Source organism: Lacerta agilis, chromosome 13 (genome assembly GCF_009819535.1).
Source record: "Lacerta agilis isolate rLacAgi1 chromosome 13, rLacAgi1.pri, whole genome shotgun sequence".
In the NCBI taxonomy this organism is placed as follows: Eukaryota; Metazoa; Chordata; class Lepidosauria; order Squamata; family Lacertidae; genus Lacerta; species Lacerta agilis.
The window spans coordinates 23,832,818-23,850,299 of NC_046324.1; the positions used below are offsets into that span (position 1 = coordinate 23,832,818).

The 17,482-nt window shown below is 48.4% G+C and overlaps 1 protein-coding gene across 1 annotated transcript in view; it reads right to left on the minus strand.

Moving 5' to 3' along the window:
- IGDCC4 (immunoglobulin superfamily DCC subclass member 4) overlaps positions 1 to 8,150 on the minus strand; it is a 67,051-nt gene extending 58,901 nt beyond the window's left edge. Inside the window, exon 1 of the mRNA XM_033166709.1 lies at positions 7,742 to 8,150. Within this exon, the coding sequence (XP_033022600.1) occupies positions 7,742 to 7,799 (58 nt within the window). The 5' untranslated portion in view covers positions 7,800 to 8,150. The remainder of the gene's footprint in view (positions 1 to 7,741) is intronic.
- Positions 8,151 to 17,482: the final 9,332 nt, after the last annotated feature.

A 17,482-nucleotide genomic window follows, 5' to 3' on the forward strand; every position in this document is an offset into this window, starting at 1 on the left:
CATTCTTCAGGAAATAAGCCCCGAGTACTCACTGGAAGGACAGATCCTGAAGATGAGGCTCCAATACTTTGGCCACCTCATGAGAAGAGAAGACTCCCTGGGAAAGACCCTGATGTTGGGAAAGATGGAGGGCACAAGGAGAAGGGGACAACAGAGGATGAGATGGTTGGACAGTGTTCTTGAAGCTACCATCATAAGCCAGAGCAAACTGCGGGAGGCAGTGGAAGACAGGAGTGTGTGACGTGCTCTGGTCCAAGGGGTCACGAAGAGTCGGACACGACTAAATGACTAAACAACAACAGATCCCAACACACCTTCTGGTGAGTGTGATTTGGACAGATTGCCTTCAGCCAAGTTCCCGGAAGCATAGTGCTGTCTAGATAGTTCTAGATGAGGATTCTGTAAGACTTCAGGCAGATCTGGTGCAAGGGGTAGTTGTGAGGCACTATTTCATGTAAAACCAACTTGGAATTTTTCAAAACTGGTAAAAAAAATCCATCTTTTAGTGCAGCAGCATCTCTACACTTTGGAACTCCCTGCCTATTGACACCAGGGAGGCACCTTCAATGCACTCTTTCTATCACCTGCTTAAAGCATTTGTGACCAGGAAAGCCTTTCCAGACACAGAGAAGTTACATGTATTTCTTTTTTTTTCGCTGCTACTGATTTTTAATCATCTTCTGGACATTTTTAAACACTTGTTTTTAACTTGTTTTATTGATAATGTAAATGTTTTATTATATATATATATATATATATATATATATATGTATGTAAACTTAGAGGGCTTTTTTGCAGGGTGCGTGTGTTTAACAATCAAACCATATAGAAATTTGTTTACATACATACATATCGGCAGGACAGAAATCTCTATTTTCAAACTGACTTGGGAGCCCCTGCTGGGATTTGGAATAGTTGTAATAGAGAAAAACAAACCTTTAAATAAAGGGGGAAGGAAACAGGGTGGGGGGATCCCATGGATGATGTGTGGTATACAAGTATGCATTCATCATCTGGGTACTTTGTGGGTGAGCTTGGAGAACCTCCATATTCAAAGGAAGTATATCACTGAATACTTAGGCAGAAATGCAACCTACGTCTCCTCGGGAGCCTCTTCTCCTGGGCATTTTTGCCTAAGTTGCATTTCAGTTCTCCAAACAGCCTCTTTCTATTCCCAACGCACAAAATTAACTCGCTACCGGAACAACAATGCTCTCGTTAAGTTGCTGCGTTCTCCCTCTGTAATGCAAATATGGAGTAAGGAAAAATGTTGGGATGCAGGCCAGAGACAAATTACTGTACAATTAAATACTTGCTTAATTATATGAACCAGGGCGGCTGGGCTCACTGCTGTGGGAAACGTCAAGAGCAGGAAAGGAGACTGTAAGCAGGCTGGATCTGCCTCAGTAGGCACCACACTGGCCACTGAGGGACTTGAGAACTGTGGAAGGGCACCCGCTCTGCAGGCAGGTGGTCGCAGGTTCAATCCCCGGCATCTCCAGGAAGGGCTGGGAGGAGCTCCTGGTCTGAAACCCTGGAGAGCTGCTGCCAGTCAGCGTCGACAACACTGATCTAGCTGGACCAATAGGTCTGACTTGGTGTAAGGCAACCTGGGGTGTTCCTCTGTGCACAGGTGCATCACCTGCAGAAACTGGTATTCTAAGGTACATTGCCTCTGAGCATGGAGTCTCTACTTACCAAGCAAAGCATCTTGCCTTCAAGAATCCATCCAAGCCAAAATTGTTGTACCCTTTTCTAACCCGATGTCTTCAAGATGTTTTGGACTACAACTCCTATCAGGCCCAGCCATGGGAGTTGTAGTCTAAAATGTGGAGAGGACAATGGGTTAGGAAAGGATAATCTATCAGCCTACCCCAGGGCAGCAAATTCAATGAATTAATTCTGAGCGTGGGAAGTCCCTCGTTTTGTCTTCTTCTGAACAAGCAGCATCCAAGACGTTTTACTGTGGCTATATAATTTGTTGGAAGCTGCCCAGAGTGGCTGGGGCTAACAACAACAACAACAACAACAACAACAACAACAACAACGGAAGATAATATGTGACCTCGATTATTATTATTTATTATTTTTACAATTTTTTACAATTTTAAAAAAGAGTATTTTCATCCACTGCCACCTCTAGCCAATTTGATTCCCAGCCGGCACTGCAAGCCACCAACCCCAAACTTCCCCCTCTCTGCCAGCCCATCTCTCTATAGAAACTTGGTCCCGAAAAAGCCAACCGCATTTTAAGCAGGCCTGTGTGCCTTCTTTGCAAAATGATATTGTGCAAGGAGCTGAATGAAATCTGCATGCAGGTGACCATTCGGGGAAAAACGAGCGAGAGGCATGTGACTGCCGAGACAATGGGAGACCCAAATTCTCAGGGAAAAGGGGTCCTAAGTCTATTCAGACGCCAACAGCTTCTGGTGTGGGGGGGGGCGGGGTGGGAGCGAAGAGAAAGGGAGAAAAAGCGTCCGCCGGGAACAAAAAAAGCCTTAAAGTCAAGGGAGGAAATCCACAAAAGGAACCTGATACAAACTGCCTAAATTGAGGATTATATAATCCGATTGTCGAGCTAGTGGGGAGAAAGCTTCTTTCTTTCACCTCTCCGTTCCCAGAGCTAGCTCTGTCCCTTTAGGGAGCCCCACCACAAAGAAAGCAACGCGCACTGCCATAACAGAAACCAACGGGGCATGTCGCTCTCTTTTATTTTTCTAAAGTGCTTCTGCAAGTTCTTCAGGGGAAACCCACAACAGAAGAGACCTTGCTACAGTCAGAACAGTCTGCACTGAGCAGAGAAAAGGTGAATTCTGTATGTTTGCAATACACACCCAGAGTTTTGCATAGTCTATTCGAGCAATATGGGTCGGGCTTTCAAGGCGAGTGGGGTGTGTGTGTGGAGAGGGACCCTTTTAAGGATAGCAAACATGACAAAAGGATGACAAAAGAGAAAGGAGGGTTGCCAGGTTTTTCACTGGGTCTAGTGCTTTTAAGAAAGGAACAGCAAAATTTAGTAGGGTTTCCTCCCTTGTACAGAGGGGAGAGTAATGGGGGAAAGAGAACCTGCTTAATTTCTGTGTGCCAGGGGAACACGCTGGCAACTTTTTGGGGAGGGGAAGGGGTACATGATCTTTTATAGTGTTTCTTCCAAGTGATCACTTCCTCCTGGAAAGGTTTTTTTAAAAAAAATGTTTATATTTTATTGAAAACGTTCAGTGGGCAAAGGAAGTGAAAGAAAGAACGAAAGAAAGTGCTTGAAAACTGTAATGCAATACGATATATAGCTCTATGAGTAATGCAGTTGTTCCGATTATTAGCAAGTCATTATAATCTTTATAAATGCATTTCTAGTATCATCATATTTATCCATGCACAAGTTGTGAAAAGCCACCCGCTGAAAGCATTTTTAGAAAACAACAAAAGCCATATTTCCTCAGCTGCCTTTTCCCATCCACTTCTTAAAGGGTTTACATTTTCAGCACATAATGTGGCTTGCCTGATTTTTATCTGAATAATCCTGACACAAAGGAGATTATGGGCTTCTGCGTTAACGACCTCTTGTGCAACAGAGAAAAGAATTGCATGACAAGTGGCATCTGCCAAAATTTCTCCTTCGCCAAAATTTCTCCTTCGCCTCTTTTATTGAGACGTGTGCAAGCCTTAAAGACTGCAGCCAAACCAAGCCACAGAGATGCAGAACTTTAAGACAAGATTTTGCTGGGGGGGGGGGGGGTGTCCAGCAAGGAATATGATCACAATCCTATTGAAAGGAAAGTCCCATTGAAATTACTGGGGCTTGCCTCTGATTAAGCATGTGCACAATCAGGCTGTTTGATGGGCTACAATTATGAGACTTAGAAACTTTTACAGCTGGGCTTTGCTCTCCACACCCCCAAGCCACTGCCCCTCTTTCCATCCTGCTTGAGGAAGACTCCTGTGGCATCCAAAAACTTGCATACCCCTACATGAACAGAAATTTGTATAGGGAAAGACTGTGTACATCTCCAGCGGAATTGGGGGTGGGGGGGTGGGAGTACAGCAGTGAAATGCTGCATCTGATGGGTTGGGGAAGGGAGTGTTTGGAAAGTGTCCCAGACCCGTAGTGGTCTCCTGCCTGGATGGAGAAAGTTCTTTCCTACCTGTTTGAAGAATGGAGTCTAGTCAAATCAAGCAAAAAAACCTGCTGCTGTGCCAGCCTTATACTGCACACCTTGGAAAATGAGAGAAAGGTTTCTTTAAAGGAACTCCAGCTGAATAATGTACAGAACGTGTTCACAATTTACAGACCTGCATTAAGCTAAAGCCACAGCAGAATTTTTCATTAACCAAAACAGCAGCAGGAGCGAAGTTTGAGGGAGCTGCAAATCGGTTTGATCTGGAAAGCGGGGGTCCCATTTGGTCACATTTAATACTCTTAAATAATCCAGAGGCAGCAGAAAGAGAAGCCAAAGGGCTCCTGGAACAGTTCATATATGTGTGCAAGGGGGAATGTCAACAGGTACAACTCATCTCTGCCCTGAAATCCCCTCTTCTATAGACACACGTCTTCCTATATACATAAAAATGTAAGGCTGTTGTCATGCTGCAGTACACATGGCTGCTAATAGGTGGCCACACCACCAGCAGTATGATAGCAGAATGGCAGGCAGGCAAGCAAGCAGGTAGCAGGTGGTCCAGGTGAGCTGTTTAATAGAGGGGTGAGGTACTTCAAAGAGACATTTGGCAAACACATCTCTGAAGTCCCGTCCCGTCCCTGTCCCCTCTGCTAAATCCAACTGCAGCAAAGTTTAACTAGATGGGCCACTGGCCTGATCCACCAGGCTCTAAAGAACACACCATTCTCCAATCCCTAGTCTCTTCCTCCTGTGGGTTCCCTCACTCCATTTCCAACACTGTCCAAAGGGGTAGCTGCTTCATAGCATGCCTAGATGTAAGCCCCTGATCCTATACACTAGGGCATGGGTAGGAAAACTAAGGCCCGGGGGCCGGATCCAGCCCAATCGCCTTCTAAATCCAGCCCGCGGCCGGTCCGGGAATCAGTGTGTTTTTACGTGAGTAGAATGCGTCCTTTTATTTAAAATGCATCTCTGGGTTATTTGTGGGGCATAGGAAATCGTTCATTCCCCCCCCCCCCAAAAAAAATATATAGTCCAGCCCCCCCCCACAAGGTCTGAGGGACAGTGGACCGGCCCCCTGCTGAAAACGTTTGCTGATCCCTGCACTTGGGTCTGCCACCCCTGCTTGCTCCACTCGCCAACACCTTTCCCAACCCTATTTCCCCCACAGCTCACCAAACCCTGCCCCCTTTACACCTGACCAAACTCACCTCCCTTTGCACCACACCCATCTCCCTGCCTGAAGCCCCTCCCTGCTTGGCCCAAGCCTCATGCCCTTTCAAAAGAGGGGGAAAGTGCTTCAGAAAGCAGTTTGCCAGACAGCTGTTTTCATATGAAATTAAGGTTGCAAACTTCTTTCACCACTCCTGCTCCTTTGAGCAACAGTCTGGCACGGCAGAAATTAACAAACAATACTGTGGTGGTGTGTGTTTTTTCTTTCACAGCACAGAGATAGCTTATTGGAGAAATCCACTACCTGATTCATTTCCTCTGTATGTCAGGTGCAGGAATTGTTTAATAATAAGAACCAGTTGCTCTTTACAGTTTGATGGGTCAGTGCGTCTGGCTGTTAACCACAAGGCTGGTGGTTCGAGCCCACCCAGGGATGGCTCACAGCTATGAGCAGGATTCCTGCATTGCAGGGGGTTGCACTAGATGACCCTCAGGATCCCTTCCCATTCTACAATTCTATGATTGTATGACATAATCCTTTAACCAAATATTAAGTGACGCTTTATTACATTCTCTGGATTTTTAATACAGCTGTTTCATGCTCAAAACTAATCTGGTTACAGAGCAGGGAAAAAAGGAACGGAAGAGTGTTCCCTTTTCATCCGTTGGCAAAGCAAATACTTTCAAGGCCGCTCATGCCAGTGAGCCCAGCCGCATGCTCTATACTCCATGGATTTTGGAACAAAGGTGTCTGGGCCAGCACAAGCATCACAAATGATACTCCACTGGCTGGCCACTTGAGGTTTTCAGAAGCAGTCATGGCTACCTTCTGCCCATTCCATCCTGGCCAGAATTTAGGAATTGTCTTGCGCAGAAGGTACCTTCCAGAAATCTTGGACTGCAACTCCCATCAGCCTGAAAACATCACGGAAGGCACCCATTTCACGAAAAGCTGCTCTATTCTGCTTTCCAACCCAACTCAACTAGCAGCTGCAGTAGTTGCAACTCTGCTTCTATGAAAGTCTTGTAGAAAACCAGGGGAAGATTTGGGTTAAGTTGTCAGCCAGTTTGCCTGCACCTGCCATGTCTCAGGAGCACAGGAATTTGCCTGGTAAAGTCCATTGGTCTATCTAGCTTAGCACTGTCCATACTGACCAGCCGGGTTTCAACCATGGGACATAACCAGCCCTATCTGAAAGTATCAGGAAAGCAGGTGCCCAACTACCACCAACCTGCTGCCTTCTCCCTAAGTCTTACAAGTGGCTCATTGCAGCTGGTCTTCAGAGTTACTCGCCTGGGAAGGCTCTTCACTCATATTTGGTGAGATGTCTCACAGTCACAGCAGCTCCCGAGACAGTTTTGCCAGGCAGGGGGAGAGGTTCCCTAGGAAAACAATTTTTGAGGGACGTGGGGAGAGCGAACATTATCATAACCCTGGACTGAATGAAGGGTGGCGGGCGGTAAACACCAATGCCATCTTGCAAACAAGACAGTTGGCTAATGTGGGTGTGATTTTCTCTCGTTGCCAACAGATCCTTCATCTGTTGGACAGCCGGGAAGACCCCGTTCCAAAGCCCGCTTGGAGAGCATGGCGGTCTTTGTTTGTTGATCCCCCACCCCCCACCCCCCGCGCAAATCTCATTGAACGCTGGAAACGTCGCCATGGAAGTACCTGAAACTCCCCTCTCCACCTCACATATTTTGCAAGGGTTTCTTAACACCCCCCACCCCAGTATGCAGGACGAGAGTGTTTTTTTGGAGGGGGTGGGGGGCATTGTCGATAAACCAAGGCCATCGCAAAGAGGACACCATCCGATCTCCAGACGAAGGTCCGTTTGCGCGGAGCCTTCCCCCCCCGTGCGCGTCCCGCTTCCACGACGCCTTGTAAGCCAGCAAACAAACCCAGCCCGCGTAGGGCGCGGGCAGCTCCGGCCACGCGAGCTCGGCGACCAGTCGCAAGAGGCGAGGCGAGGCCGCCCTGGGATTCGGCGCAAGGATTGCACGTGCAAACGCGCACACACCTGTTTGCGCTCGTCACCCCGCCGAGAAACGGGACGGCCGGAGCCCCGCCGCGCGCACCCTCACCAGGGCCACCACTACCACGTTGCCCATTGTGGACGCGCCGGCGAAGATTGGAGGCTGAGATGGAACCACGGAGCGGCAACCCTGACCTCTTCACGCATACACACAACCCATTATTTGCGCGTTTCTTTTTGCGTGGCCCCAAGATCAGACCACGGCCGAGGGGTCCCGCGCGCCCTGCCCAGCTCCAGCTCTGCGCTCCACCGCGCCCGGTTCTTTGCACCGACCGACTAGCAAGGCGGGACTCGGGAGGCGGGTGGGTAGGAAATACAACCACAAATCCCCATCCCAAGAAGAAAAAAGAGCGCCCGCCCAGCCACGCCAAGCGCCCGCAGCCCCCGACCCCTCTCCTGGGTTTGGGTCTTTACCTTCCACAGTCAAGGTCAAGGCAAGAATCGCGAGGCCAAACAGTCCCTCTAGCGCCATGTAAGCCCTTCGGAGCTCCGGGTGTGCGAAAGGGGGCGCCGGGAGGAGGAGGTGGCGGCGAGCGGGAGAGCGAGCGAGGCAGCAACCCCGGCGGCCGGAGTCTGCTCCGCGGCTCGCCTGTTGGGGCTGGCGCGCGAGGGTTAGACGCGCGCGCGAGCGAAGGGCTGCTGCCGCTGCTGCCTCCCCTCCTCCATCGCCATCTTGTGTGAATGCAGAAAAAAAGGAAAGGAAAAAAAGGAAAAGAGGTGACTCTGGGAGTTGCAAGGCACACACGCGCAACCACGCGCGCCCGGCCCGAGCCGAGTCCCCCTTTCGGTGCCCGAGGGAGACGCCCCGGGCGCCACCTCCCGCCGGCCGCTCCCCCTGGACTGCCCCTCTCGCGCTCCCCCACCCCCTTTGGCTTTCTCTTCTAGGCTGCTGAGCCCAGACAGATGGCTCGCTCTCTCGCTCTCGGAAAGGGGACGGGGGTGGTCTCTCTGCCAGCGCAAAACAAGGACGGGGAAGCCAAAAGGGAGCCTTGCTTCCCCCCTGCTTTTGCTGGCCGGGCGAGAGAGGAGCAATGAATCTCTCTCTCCTCGTCCCGTCCTTGCTTTCTTTTTGCACCCAGAAATAAAAATCGTGTATGGCATTCGGAGAGAGAGAAAAGTTTTTCTCCCTCTCTTAGAAAACTAGAACGCATGAACTGCATGTTGGAAGAGCCGGGGCAGGGACAAAAACTTTACGCAGCGCGTGGTTAACCTCTGGAACTCACTCCCGCAAGAAACAAAGGAATGGTCATCAACTTGGTTGTCTTTAACAGAGGATTGAACAAATCCATGGAGGGCGAAGCTACCAATGGCTTCCACCCGCGATGACTATCCTCTGCCCCCACAGTCAGAGGCAGCAATGCTTCAACTCTTAATCTCTGGGTTTGGGGTTTGAGCCCCACACTGGGTGAAAGATTCTTGCATTACAGGGGGTTGGACTAGATGACCCTCGGGGTACCTCCCAACTCTACAACTCTAAGATTCCCAATACCAGTTGCTGGAAGCCACAGGAGGGGAGGGAGCTGTTATGTTTGAGTCCTGCTTGCCGGTTTCCCAGTCAAGCATGTGTTCGGCCACTGTGAGAACAGCATGTTGGACTGGATAGGCCATTGGCCTGATCCAATAGGCTGTTATGTTCTTACATAGCACAATGATATATGGACCATATAATTGCAGAGCTGGAATGGATCCTAAAGGTCATCTTATCTCTGCAATGCAGGAATCAAAAGTATATGAAAAGAGTGTAGAGCCCTAGGAAGCCTGCTGGACACTCAGATTTCTGATTCTGCCATAGGCCCCTCACATGCTTCCAGGCCTATTGGCACAGGTTTAACAAGAAACGCACCTTTAAATTCACACCAGGTCAGGGAGAGAAGTGTTTTGAAGCTGATAACTGCATAGTTCTGTGCCTGGCATAAATGTCTACTCAATGTGGAATCTACACAGCTCAGCAGGACTCCATTGGTTGCTAATTGGTAACTTGGTAAGTTTTCACAGCCTATTGGAAAATGAGGGGGGGGACAGGCAAGTGTTCTGAGTGAAGAAGATGCCTATGTGATCTGAAAGCCTGCTACCTTGCCAACACAACTGGACCTATGGTGAGGAAGGGAGAGGATACAGTGAACCATCACTGACCCTAACTGCAAGCAAGCAAACACACACACACACACACACACACACACACATATGAAGGTTGAACCAGTCCTGTCTGAAATAGTATGGAAGTGTTATTAAGTGAGGAAGATGCCTGTGTGATCTGAAAGCTTGCTACCGTACCAACCCAACTGGGTCCAGTGGGCAGGTGTGTGTGTGTGTGTGTAGTAAACCACCAAAGACCCTGACTGCTAGCAAGCAAGCAAGCACACACACAAACACACACACACACACACACACACACACCAGCAGCCACAAGTCTTGTCTGCATCAGCCGTGCCAAAGAGCAGCAGCTGGCTGCATTTAATAGGCATAATGTAAGTGAACAACAAAATACGCAATTTGCTCAACAACTCAAGAGATATCAGGGCAATTCTGTACAGCGAAAAAGGAGGGGAAGCAGCCCTTTAGATGCTCATGCCCTCCGGGAGCTTATGTATAATAAGTTCATTTCATTATGCTGGCTCTCATAAATATTTATTGCATGCACAACCACCTCTCATTGCTCTTCTGAGGATGAGTGGTGGATGCGTTATTGTTCGGCATGGAGGTTTCCTCCTCCCTCTGCTGCCACCGTCCAGCCCCCTCTCAGTTTGGCCTCCCTGCAAGCTGTGCAGAGAAGTCTGTTTGGACAAGAGGCTTTGGGGAAGTGAGAGGGTAAGGGTGGCAGCAAAAACTGGAGAAGGCAAGAGACAGATTCCATTCCATAAAGGGTCCTAACTCAGCGGCAGAGCATCTGAAGGCCCCAGGTCCAATCCCCAGATTCTCTAGTTGGGGTGTGTGTGGAGATTCCCATCAGAAACCCCAGAGAGCAGGCTCCCAGTTAGTGTCAATAATACTGAGCTAGATGGGCCAACCGTCTGACCCAGGATAAGGCAGCTTCCTAGACTCCTATTTAAATCAGTCCTTTATTCAGAACCATGAGGGATGGAGTGTTACGTTTAAAGGAATGGCCAAAGCTAAGGTAAAGGTAAAGGTAAAGGTAAAGGGACCCCTGACCATTAGGTCCAGTCGCAGATGACTCTCGGGTTGCGGTGCTCATCTTGCTTTATTGGCCGAGGGAGCCGGCGTACAGCTTCCGGGTCATGTGGCCAGCATGACTAAGCCACTTCTGATGAACCAGAGCAGCGCACGGGAGCTCACCCCGTCACAGGGATTTGAACCGCCGACCTTCTGATTGGCAACCCCTAGGCTCTGTGGTTTAACCCACAGCGCCACCAAGGTAGCAATTGTATACAGTATTCTTATTTGCAACAGCCATAGTACAGGGGCAGAGCAGCTGCTTTGAATCCAGGAAATAACAGGTTCAAACCCCAGAAGCATCTCCAGGTAGGGCTGGGACCTTCCTCTGCCTGAAAGCCTGCAAAGCTACTGCCAGTCAGTGTAGGCAATACTGATCTAGATGAACTCATGGTCTGACTCATGGTCTGACACAGCTTCCTGTGTAGGACTCCTGATGGATAGCTCTGTCAGTAGAGCATGAGATGCTTAATCTCAGGGCCATGGGTTCGAGCCCCACACTGGGCTAAAGATTCCTGCATTGCAGCAGGTCTTCCAACTCTATGCTTCTATGATTCCTATGCACCTGACTCTTAAAGGGAAGGTTCAGTGGTAGAGCATCTGCTTTGTGTGCAGAAAGTTCCAAGTTCAATCCCCAGAATTTCCAAGCAGGATTGCGAAAACAGCTCCTGCAGAGCTGCTGCCAGTCAGTGTCCACAATACTGGGATAGGTGGACCAATGGTCTGACTTAATAGAAATCAGCTATGATATGTAGGGTGGCATGCACTCTGGGCCAGTGGTGGTGGTGAATTCTGATTTTTTTATGACAACCCCATAACCATGCCCCTTCTACAGCTGTAGTACAAAATGAAATTTTGACCAGTGAATACATTATGGTTTCAATACCAAGCCCAAGCCCAACCTCTGTCTTCTTCTTCTTCTTCTCTCACACACTTTGCTTAACACCCAGCCTGATGATGAAGAGTTCTGCCGGACTCAAAAGCTTGTTCACTATTTTGTGGCATTTTGATTTTCTGGTAGTTCTGAAAAACAAAAGGGGCAGTTTTAACCTTTAGCCTTGCATGTAAGTAATGCAGCCTCCCCTTCTTCTGCTTTGCTTATTGGTTAGGTTTCTCTTTGTGAAAAGCTCACTTATTTGGCATGCAAAGGACTGGCAAATAGCGGTGAAGTAGATTAAACAAGGGGTGGCGATTCGTCCCTCTGCTTCCCTATGCCACTGCCCTCAGCTTCCCCAAAGCAAACAAAGAATACACTACATAGGAAGCTGCCTTATGTTGAGTCTGACCATTGCCCCATTTAACTCAGTATTGCCTGCACTGACTGGCAGCAGCCCTCCAGGGTTTCAGGCAAAGGTCTCCCCAGAAGTCTCTGGAGATTTAACCTGGGACTTTCTCCATGCACATCAAAAGCTCTGCTATTGAGCTGAGCTGCCTGTCCCTTGAATGGTCTGGAGGGCCTGGTGCCTTGCAGAGTGACACAGAGAGCTCTCTGCTCCCATGGAGTATACAATTTTAAATGTCCTTCCTTTTGCCTTTCCTGAATCTCCCACCATTCTGCCTTGTGATTCTGGGTTCTAGGGCTATGATAGAGTTTTTTCTCCTATCCATCTAACTCTGTACTGTCTACTCTGACTGGCAGCAGCTCTATAGGGTTTCAGACAAGGAGCCATACCTGGAGGTGCCAGGGATTGAACCCGAGACATTCTGCATGCCAAGCAGGTGCTCTGTCGTGTATGGCCCTTCCCTGAAATGTTGTAACCTTTTCTCCTAGGGAAAGTGCTTTTACCCCTCTCCCTCCCCAACAATTTTCCTTGCCCCTTTCTGCACCTTTCCCACTCGCCAGTGGAGATGCACAGCACCCATAGCTATTTGTGTTATTTTGGCACCTGAGTCAGAAAGCCCTACAAGCTCCTCATTCTCAGGGAGTAAAATAAAATAAAATACAAGCATATCACTCTGCCTCGTGGTAGGACCAGCTCACAATGCTGCTGAATAACAGGTTACCAGAATATCTGTGCCAGCTCAGAGGCTGCCTCAAGATTTCTAATATGTCAAGGCTGAGACCTTGGCATTAGAGAAAAATGAGAGTTCAAATTAAGGCATGGCAAGGACAGGCAGCGTTAAGCGCTTGGGGGGTCTGCTTTTGAAAACACCAGCAGCGTTGAGAAGTCCAGAGATTTTTCTCTTCACGGCGGCGAAGAGTCCTACAGTGACGAGAGGAAATAAACACATCCCAAACCGCTGGCGCGCTTCGAAAACAGGACTTTCCCTAATTTTGCATGCCTGGTTTCCAGTGCCACCAGCTCCCTCACTCACACACACACTGGAGCATTTTGTTTCGAAACCTCGCTGCTGGAGGGATTCCATTTGAATCGCTGCTCTTCAGTCAAAAGCGGTGTTCTTATCTCGCTTCTGGGTTTCTTCCCTGCCCCAAGCTTTAAAAAGACACAGTTGTCTTTATTTTACTTAATATATGTAAGGTTTGGCGTCAGCGTTGTTTGTGTAGGTTCTCTGTTGTTCGCTTGTGCTCCTTTGGCGGGGAAATACCGGTAGATAGGTGGGGGTTTTCCATCATAGTCAGTGTGGCGAAGTGATAGAACCAGCAGTTGGGAATCTCAGGCACAAGGTGCAGATGTGAGATGTGAATAGATGCGAGGAGAGGATATATTTATTAAGATGTCATCCTTCCTTCCTCACATTAGTGAGTCCAGCAGAGTGTCATCCCTTTGCAGCCAGGGCCGTCTTAAGCATATCCGGCGCCGTGGTGCAAAGATCCCTCCGATGACGCGCCCCCCCCCCCTTTCCCAGAGTGGTCAACCTTTTTTTTTAGGGAGCTGACACCACGCTTACACATTATCTCTAACAAGCCCTTGGAACAAAATAAAATGAAAAGGCAGAAGAAAATCTAATGAAGTCCTCAATTCCAAAGCAGGACTCATTCAAGACTCAGCAGTTCTTCTAATCCATCCTCATGATTCAAATCACCACATATCAAAAAGTTAAAGCAATCACCAATTTGTTGTTCTTTAAATAAATTGATAGACACAGAGAACGAAGTTCCCGGCCAATTTGTGTTTAAGTACAAAGCTGACATTTTCAGACATTGTGGGGGGTGGGGTGGGTGTAAAGCAGTGACATCCTGAACCTAAAAAAGGACCCAAAACTTGGGTCACCACAAAGGCTGCAGCCCTAACTGCACTTACCTGAGAGTAAGCCCTGCTGAATCTAATAGGACCTTACTTCTGAGTAGACAGTAGGACTGCAGCAAGAAACACAGCTGGGAATTAGGGCTTTCTGTTTTAAGTCTCAACCAGAGAAAAATGTAATATTGGAGATTAGGGAGAAAGGAATATAAATAGATTGGGGGGAGGGGGCTGACGAGAGACCAATAAGCCGCAATTAGCAAGACAAGGCACACTTTCTGGGGAGCAAGTCTCACACACAGCTGCTTGGGGCGAGGACTGCAGAGGGACCATAGTTGGGTTGTGCATGTGTGTTTTTCAGAAAAACATATAGTTGGAAAGGACCCTGCGGGTCATATAGCCCAACCCCCTGCAATGCTTTTTAGCTTGCATTGATCTTGAAAACCTGCAGTGCCATTTTTTTTTAGTTAGATGGGCAATGAACAGGCTTGTTTCACAAATAAGCTCGTCTGCTCCGCTCTCTGGCCAACAGGAACACCAGGGTGCGGAGGAGGAGGAGGGAAGATGAGCGGCACGAAAGGGCTGGCTCTGGAGAGGGGCTGCTTAAAATGGCACTCAGCCAGCTCAGCCCAGCCCCCTTCCTCCTCTAGGCAGGGCAGGGAGAAGCCAGGAGGAGGGAGGCAGTGGTGGAGCTTCATGCTCCGGCACCAAGGGTGGAGAGCAGGTGGGGGCGTGGCTGGCACGCGTCCCGGGGGCGTGGCACCTCACTGGGATTGTGGTGCTGGGGGCAGTGCACTCCCCCCGCGCCCTCTTGCTCCACCAGTGGAGGGAGGGAGGAAGGAGGAGGCGGCGCAGTGTGTGTGAGGGAGAGGGGGGAAGGAATGGCGCAGGGGAGGAAATGGCGCAACCCGAACGAACAGAATCCCGCCGCCGATCCATGGACAGTCCACGTGCCGGATCCTAAAGGCAATTGCGTCTGATCCGGCCCTCGGGCCTTAGTTTGCCGCCCCCTGCTCAAAACGGAAAACTCAATATGGAAAATTCAGTATGGAAGCCGCATGGCATGTTTGACTTCTGAGGCAAGTTCGAAAACCAAAGCATTTAGTTCTGGGTTTACAGCATCCGAAAACCGAAATGTTCAAAAACGAAGACGTTCAAAAACCCAGGTACTACTCAGAATACTTGTTGAAGAGCAACAAATACAGCAGCTTTGTTCAGGCAGGCTTAATATGGTAATTTGGTTACAAAGACTTAACTTAAGTCTAGCTTAAAATGGTGTCTGAGCTGGAGCTCAGACTTAGCAGGTGTTCTCACATTGTTGGCAGGGCAGAAAGAGATGGGTTGGTATTAAAGATAGTGTTAAGTAGCACTAGGTACCGAGTAGAAAGACTTGTGCAATGGGGCTTGTGCAACAGGACTATTTCCACCCCTTCCCCCCCCCCCCCGCCCCTAAATCTGCTCTCTGGAGCAAATTAGGGGGAGAAGCATTGGAAGGAGATGGGGCAGAAGTCCCACTGCACATGTAGAAGTCATTCTGTTCATGCATTGATTTAGTGAAATACTGTCCTTCTATTCCCATACCACAAAGAGTGTCCCTTGTTGCACTCAGTCATTTGGTTTCAACCAGTAAATACCGCCAGAGGTTAAGACTGCAACAGAACAGCACCATTAAATAATTTCAGAGCTTTTCAAACAACATTTCATGTGGTTTTCAACACATAGACACAAAAAAACCCTTCTCACCCTCCAAGTTCCCATGGCATCCGAGCAATTACGAGAAGCTCATCAGCTTCCCTTTGAACTGTCCAATTAAATTTGTCATAAACAAAGCTATTGTCTTACAGCTGCCTTGCCCTGGGAAGTGATGGAGGAGAATTGCTAACGAGATCATCGCTGCTAATTGGTCTGTTGTGCACTCCCCCTTAACTTTTCCCAACTGAAGACAACTTTACATTTTTTAAAAAGAGTAAAATGGGAGAGTGGGGGAAAGGGGGAGAGAGAGAAGAAAATGATTAAAGGAATCAGGGAGTGATGGTAAGTGGGTTCGTGCAATTTATTTCACTGTCCACACCTTACAGTTAAAACACATGCTTCCCCTTCCCCAAAAAACCCTGGGAATTATAGTTTCCTAAAAGTGTTGGGAATTGTAGTTTTGTGAGGGATAGACTGTTTCCAGTATTCTTTGGGGGAAGTCAAGTGCTTTAAATGTATGGTGCGGAAGATCACTGTTGGAAACAGTGAAGATGGAGCATGGAGACAAAACATGACCAAAGTCCTGTGAGCCCATTTGTTTTCTTCTATAGACTGCAATAAGAATCCAGAAAAGCAAGGCAGGAGATCAGGGGTCAGCAAACTTGTGAGGGGCCGGACTATATTTTGAAAAAAAAATATGAATGAATTCCTATGCCCCACAAATAACCCAGAGATGCATTTTAAATAAAAGCACACATTCTATTCATGTAAAAACACCAGGCAGGCCCCACAAATAAACCAGAGATGCATTTTAAATAAAAGGACACATTCTACTCATGTAAAAACATGCTGATTCCCGGACTGTCCACAGGCCTCATTTAGAAGGCGATTGGGCCGCATCCGGCCCCCGGGCCTTAGTTTGGGGACCCCTGCAGGAGATGATTGATAGTTTTATGAAGTGTTATTACACATCTCCCTCTTTTGTCTCACTGTTACTGCTGATCCAACTGATTTGGTAGGCTTTTGAATATTAAAACCTGCCCAATCTGTTTACCAGAACATTGGATGCTGGCAGACCACCTGGTCTATCTAGCTCAGTACAGTCTTCACTGACTGGCAGTGGCTCACCAGGATTTTAGATGGAGGGGATTTCTCCCAGTCCTACCTGGAGATGCCAGAGGTTGAACCTTCTGCATGCAAAGCAGATGCTCTGCTACAAAAATGCACAAAGCAAAACATGCATAACAATGCACATATCTCTGAAAATAACATACAAAAATGCATTGTATTGCGGGGAAATGCCTTGCAAAAATAGTGTCTATTAGGCAAAATGCATACAAAATGTGTATATTTGAAGAAATATGCGCTAAGATGCTGATAGATTTCCATGAAGACTTTTTTTAAATTTAAAAAAATGCAAATGTGGAGGACTGAATTTTAGATTTGGAAAATGAGAAAGTGAGAGAACCTAAAATCGACATATTCACACACCTCTTAACTGCATGTGTATTCAGTCTCTCAGCCTCCTCTGGACCTTTGCTGGGTTGACAGACCCTTTCTAAGCACTTGAACCACTTGCTACAGAACTCCTTGGCTCAGCCCCGGCTACAACTTTGAATCTGGCTCCAACCTCCATGCCAGGTGCTGGACACAGAGAGTCTTGCAGATCTACAGCCCCCCAAGGCAGACTACTTGTTGCTGGTGCTTGCTGGTGCAATAGTGTTCCTTTCTATGCCTGCAAAATCTCTGAGCAACTCTTTGTGCTTGGTGAGGGTGATGACCTTTCCCTCCCCTTCAAAAGTAAAGAGAACAGAGTTTCTGCTTCAACTCTGGCAATGGAGGCTGATCCCTTAGGACAAATGGGATACTGCCCCACTACCTTCCGTCTGCCCCAGCCAGTCCCCACTTGCCTGCCGCCTTACTTTGAACCAGTCCAGAGGACAGAACTGCCTGTCAACTTCTTCTTCTTCTTCTTCTTCTTCCTCCTCCTCCTCCCTGGCAAGGGATGGGGACAAAACTAGACTGAGTGGGCTCTGGCTGTCATTGGCTCTGGCGCCACCTACTGTTGGGCTCCCTACCTTGTGCCCTACCAGTCCCAATAAGCACCTGACCTCCAGGGCCATTCTTGGACCTGATGCCAACACACCTT